The following is a 6,000-nucleotide window of genomic DNA, read 5'->3' as shown; positions in this document are numbered from 1 at the left end:
ACATTTATTTTCTACTAACATTAATGTAAATGACTAAAAGAACATCACTGCTGCCAGCTAAAAATTTTAATTAAAGGACCACTATTTTTTTAATAGCCATTATTTTTAGGTAATGAGCTTAAGTTTTGAGTGACTTAGCACCCTTATAAAACTTCACGAAAAAGACTGATTCATTGTGCAGAATACCTTGGGTAATTAATAACGAATTGGATCAGGCAGAACTGGATCTAATGAACAGGTGCAGTCATGGCATTATAGAGACATTTGCGGCACAAAATGAGACCCATTGGTCCATCAAGGCTATTTTAGAGGGGGGGGGGGAAGCGTACCTTAATCTATTGTTGTATTGGTTCAAGTGTTTCAGATGCTTATTGAATTGGTTTAAAAATAAGTGCCCAGTTGCCATTTTTAGGTCACTCAGTATTCCAGATCCTATCACTCTTTTGGGTGGAAAAAAAATCGATTCTCCCTTCTAATCCTTCACCCAAATACCGTCAATTAAATTCGCCTCCGGGTTAAAAGAAGTGGATGCTGACGACCACCCATTAGTTTGACACTTCGATTAAATACTTTAAGGAAACAACCTCCATTTGTTCTCACAACAGCAACAAAATTCCCGCCCAGGCAACATCCTGCCTGCAGTTTGCATGCCTGACGACAGAGTCCTGGAAAGGACACACTTTTCTATCGGAGCACTCGTGTGGGACGACACGACCAGGCTGACTTCGAGACCCAAATCACAAGGCTCCCAAACTTCCCCGAAGTGCCCCACCCCCCAAATGAGTGGAAGGAACAGAACACCGACAGAGACGAGCCGCCTGCCTCGTCACGTCACTGCATCGAACGCACTGGCCTCCCTCGCCACGGCACAACCCAGACAAGAAAGGGAAGCCTGTCGATGCGGAGAGATGGCCCTAGCAGTACTGACAAGTGCTCTGAAAACACAAATAAAAATGATACAACAAAGAAAAGCTCCCGGGTCTGTTGCATGCAGCAGACAGGGTTACAGATGCGATTGGAATGCTTTGGCTGTCTGTGGCAGAGATCCAAGCGCGAGCTCCAGGACAACCCGAAGTACTCTGGGGGAACTGCATGATTACACCGATTCTGCTCGAAAGCCAGCTCTGCCTTCCATTCTATCACGCAGGAGATTCGGTCACCCCGCGAAGGTCTCGAGCAATGCTCGTCAATGTAACAGAGGTCCACGCTCCCCTCGCCCTGTGCCACCTTCCACCTAACCTGGAGCCGGGGGGGGGCGGTGAGAAGGGCCGGTTTCCATTCCTTCGCCGCTGATTGGCGGTCCGCGCGGGGAGCGGGCAGGTTCCGAATGATTGACGTTCGACGGCGACGTCACGCGCCCAATGACAGGCTGGGCTCGGCTCGTGCGTCGCTTCAGCCACGCTGGGTGGAAGGGAGAGGAGACGTTGCTGCCGTTGGCGGTGGAGATTGTGTCAATTTCCTTGACGAAAGATACACATATCATCTTTTAAAAAATCATTATCGTTTAAGAATGGGTGTTGAAATCGAGACAATATCTCCAGGAGACGGTAATTCTGCTTTTCAAAGGATCTTTATTGTGTTATCTGGGTTTACATTGGAGCAGTCTTGTCTTAGCAGTCTAGACAAATTTGGTAGCAATGCAGTGTGTGTGGATTTTTAAATGGCATTTGCTGACAGCTGCTTAAAGGCTAGTAACGGAGAGATAACGGAGCGATTGAGGGATTTCATTCCACTTCGACTTTCACTTGAAGTATTTGTTCTATTAGTATTAGGAAACGATCCGGTATGTTTAAAAAAAAACGGATTAGACAGAAGGGGAATGCAAAGTTTAGTTATTGCAGCAGTCCAATCCTCGAACGATCAAAGCCAACCATTCTGAGACAGGCATAGACTACATTTTAGCAACTAATTTGGCAGCCTATTTATTGTGTAACTTAGTTGCAGTGTTTTACCTCAATCTTTTAGTAATTGTACAATCTTGCCAATAAATTGCTTCCTTTCATGTGCACAATCAATATTAACTGTAAAAATGCACCAATTCTGTTTTTTGTTTCTCTTTTAGGTAGGACATTTCCAAAAAAGGGGCAGACATGTGTTGTTCACTATATAGGTAATGTATTCAATGAATCATTTTAGTTGATTAGAAAAGAACCAGTGGGCAGTAATGGGCATTGCAGCTTTACGAACATGGTCTCTCGGATGGTGTTTTTCAAATCCTGATGGAGTTCAGTGTAGGATGCCAAGATCTGATCCTAAATTTGCAGTCTCTCCCACACAGAGCTCCTCATTTGGACTGTGTCACCATGGTAAAATGCTGAGAGATGGCCAAGTCCTTTTTTCTCTTGGATGGAAGAGTATACTGTAGGAAGAGTTGCTCTCAACTACAGTGGTGTGGCTTTTGAGTGCTGAATTCAGAAAGTCTGGCAGAGTCCCAGAAGCAGTTCACACTGCTGACTGGAGAGAGCACAAGGCATGGGCTGATGTGAAAAAGGGAATAAACAAGAATCAAGGACACTTCTTCAATAAATACAGCATCATTACTGCATTAATTGAATATACAAAAAGAGTTTGATTCTCTGGAAAATCATTGATGTCACCGATCTAAATAACTAAGGGTTTAAATTTTCATTCTCTTTTGTCCATCTCAATTAATGCAGTAATGATGCTACAAGAGGTCACTGACACTGAATGTAAATTAAGGCTGCCAATTGGTGAGATTTTTGTATATAATCTGTATATGACTGCTACTAAACTGATTCTAATATGCATAGTTATTTGTAATTGATCGCTAAAATAACTAATAAAATTAATTGGTCAAATCATTATTTCCTAGTAATTCACTTCACTGTAAATCATTGGTGAAATATTTTAACCACACTGTGGCCTTTTTATAATAGTGGCCCTTGAATTTTTAATCTGATGAATTGTTTAATACACCTGCAGAGAGCATAGAACACAAGAAATGGACCCTAAAACAGATACAGAGCTTCAAATGCATAGCAAATTTTGTCATGGGTTTAAATAACAAAAGAATTCAATTCTCTATCTTTTGTATCTTTCAATTAATGCAGTAATTATACTATGAGTGAAGCTCAATGATTCTGAAGGTAAGTTAAGGTAGCTAATTGCTGAGAATTTTTTACAAAAATTCTATAATTTGTGAGCATCTCCTGTTCCATTTTTTTTGATTTGAAGAAAAATGAGAAATTTACAAATAAATGTAAAGATTCTAAACTTCTGTAAAGTGCAGGAAGAATTTTGTAGAACAGATCTTAAATAAGGTCTGCTTCAAAATTACATATCCGGCAATGCATGCTTTAAAACAAATTAATCCTTAAGGTTGTTCTAGTAACCCCTTGTATGAACTAGATGAATCCTAAGCATTCAAGAACAAAAAAACCCACAAATGTTGGAAATCCAAAACAAAATAAAAGAATAATTCAGGAGATTAGGCAGTCATCATCGAGAGAGATTTAGAATCATTGTTCTGAGGCCAAGGATTCTCCATCAGAACTGAAAAATGATTATACAAATGTGTTTTAATTTGTGGGGAAGGGATGTCCTCTTCTGCGGGCAAAGTTGGCAATGTAAAAATTACATTAAATTCGGGCAATTAAATATAGGAGAAACTTGAAACAAAATGAAACCAAGAAGTACAACTACACCTGTAGAGAAAATAAAAATGCTGGTTACCTGAAATTATTGGGTCCTGAGGGCTCATCGTGCTCTGGTACTGCTGTTTCTCGATTTCCACTGTTCCAGTGATAACATTTATGGGAGGGTAAAGATGAAAAGATTAGAGTGGGAGAGAATCAGATCATTAAAATAACGTGACTGGGTGCTCAGGATTACCCTTGCAGACTGAATGCAGATGATCCGCAGACTAAATGCAGATGATCCACAAATTTTTCGTCCAAATATATTTGGTTTCTTTTCTGTAGAGGAGAGCATGTGTGAGTGCTGAGATTGGAAGATGTACAAGTGGTTGCCCTTATAGTTGGAAGAAGTTTGTTTGGGTTCCTGGGTAATGAGAAGAGATATGCCAACTCCTACAGTTGCATGGAGAAGGGCTGTGAGCAAGGGGAATAGCTGGTGAATCTAGGAGCAAACTAGGGATTCAAAGAAAAAGGTTCAGATTTAATATGTGACTTTTGATAATTCATTTGCTGTATGAGATCTGTGCATCACTCAACCATGACTGTTAATGATCTGACCTTAAATTTCCAGAAAAAACAAAATCATCAATTTGATTTTTGGGTATGTTGATTGAGTGATTTGGGAATCCAAAAGTCTCTATTCTGCTTTAAACAGTGCCTTAGGATCTTGTTTGTCTATCCAAATTGGCATTCAAAAGATAGCATCTCCAGTATTGCAGTGTGGCTTCCAATTGCAGTCAAATTTTATGGAAAAGATAACACTACAATCTAATTATGCTAATCCTTTTTACTTTCTTCTTTTATAGTAAAATTAAACTTATATTTGGAAAGGAGTACTTTTATTGAATTGTTATGACCTCATCTTTGTAGCCTCATGTGGTGATGGGTAGTTTCCATTATGGATAACAGCATTCTAATTAGGATCTGCATTTAGTAGTGTAGGTGAGATTTGAGAAAAGAGAAAATTAGTGAGAAGAAAACATTAAAACCTACTTAATCTCTTTTCTGTTGCCTTTTTATAGTTAAAAATGGTTCTGTTTGTTTGACACATGTGGCATTACCTTATCTTTGTCAAATTTCTGTGCTTGTCAGTTCTGTTCAATATGATCAACCATTTAATCTATTCCTGCACTTATGTCTTTAAACCCATGTTCACTGTTGCCAGATGTCATGGTCAACCAATATTTTCAAAAACCCATTCCCTGGTTATCTTGCTGTTCATAGGAAATGAGAGATGGTAGTGACCTCCACAGATTGGGACATTTCCATATTTTAGACTTTGGGTATATTGAGGTATGAATCTTTGCAAAAATTCTAAACAATTAAAAGCAGTCAATTTGTCATTAGTAGTGACCAGTTTTTTTTTGGAAGTGTAGCAGGTAGGATGGTTATGATTTGAATTTGATAACAAGAGCTACAACCTTAAATCCATTTTTTTTAACTCTCTCACATTCAAGTTGCATAGGTGACACCTTACATGCAGAAAAGCAAAGAAAGTATCTAAAGCAGTAACTCTTTTGCAAGACATGAGATTTCTTCTGTGGAAAATTAATGTTTCATGCTGTATAAATAATTTGTCACTTTTAACAACCTCGAATGGCAAAATCTAGAGTGACTTGGAATTTTTCTGGAACCAACAGCAAGACATAAAAAAGCTAGTAAGATTGTGAAAGAAAAGTAGCAAGTAGTATCAAGACAAACAGCAAGAGCTTCTTTGAACATGCAAAAAGGAAGAGGGTAACTGAGTGTGGGATCCAGAGGGAGTGAGACTAGGGAATGAATAGTTGGAAACAAGTAAATGGCAGGTAATTTAAACCTTTAATTTGTATCAGTCTTCTTGGTGGTGGATTCTGGAAATCATCCAAGTTGGCAGATGGGTTTGTTTCAAAAAGCACGGAAGAATTAGTAACCATACTTATCATGAGGGGCAAGGTGCTTAGGAAAAAAAAATCTAATGGGACTAATAAGCCATAGTTTTAAAGAATGTCGCAGAGGTAATGGAGCCATAGGTCGATATTTTTAAATATAAATGGTTATATTTGGTTTCAGGAGGCTATCAGCAGATTGGAAAACTGCGTATGTAGCATCCTTTTTTAAGAAAGGGGAAAAAGCAGGCAACTATCAGCCAATTAACATCCTTTGATGGCAAGGCACTGGAGACATAATCAAGGAAGAACTAGTTATTTTGAGAAGCTTAAACTAAGCCAACATTTTATTTAATAAATTATGTTTAATACAGCATTTGCTAGAGTGTTTCAAGATATAATAGCAGTGGTAATCGAGAGGATGCTGTAGCAGCAGTGTATTTGGATTTGTCGAAGTCATTTGATAAAATGCCACATAA

The 6,000-nt window shown here is 38.8% G+C and overlaps 1 protein-coding gene across 1 annotated transcript in view; it reads left to right on the top strand.

The window, feature by feature from the left end:
- Window positions 1–1,385: 1,385 nt before the first annotated feature.
- Window positions 1,386–6,000, top strand: part of LOC138736603 (peptidyl-prolyl cis-trans isomerase FKBP1B) — a 42,744-nt gene continuing 38,129 nt past the window's right edge. Inside the window, exons 1-2 of the mRNA XM_069886386.1 lie at window positions 1,386–1,547; window positions 2,063–2,110. Coding sequence (XP_069742487.1) covers window positions 1,511–1,547; window positions 2,063–2,110 — 85 coding nt within the window. The 5' untranslated portion in view covers window positions 1,386–1,510. The remainder of the gene's footprint in view (window positions 1,548–2,062; window positions 2,111–6,000) is intronic.

Source organism: Narcine bancroftii, chromosome 6 (assembly GCF_036971445.1).
Source record: "Narcine bancroftii isolate sNarBan1 chromosome 6, sNarBan1.hap1, whole genome shotgun sequence".
Taxonomy (NCBI): domain Eukaryota; kingdom Metazoa; phylum Chordata; class Chondrichthyes; order Torpediniformes; family Narcinidae; genus Narcine; species Narcine bancroftii.
The sequence above is the reverse complement of the archived record's forward strand: the minus strand, read 5'-3'. Positions and strand labels throughout refer to the sequence as shown.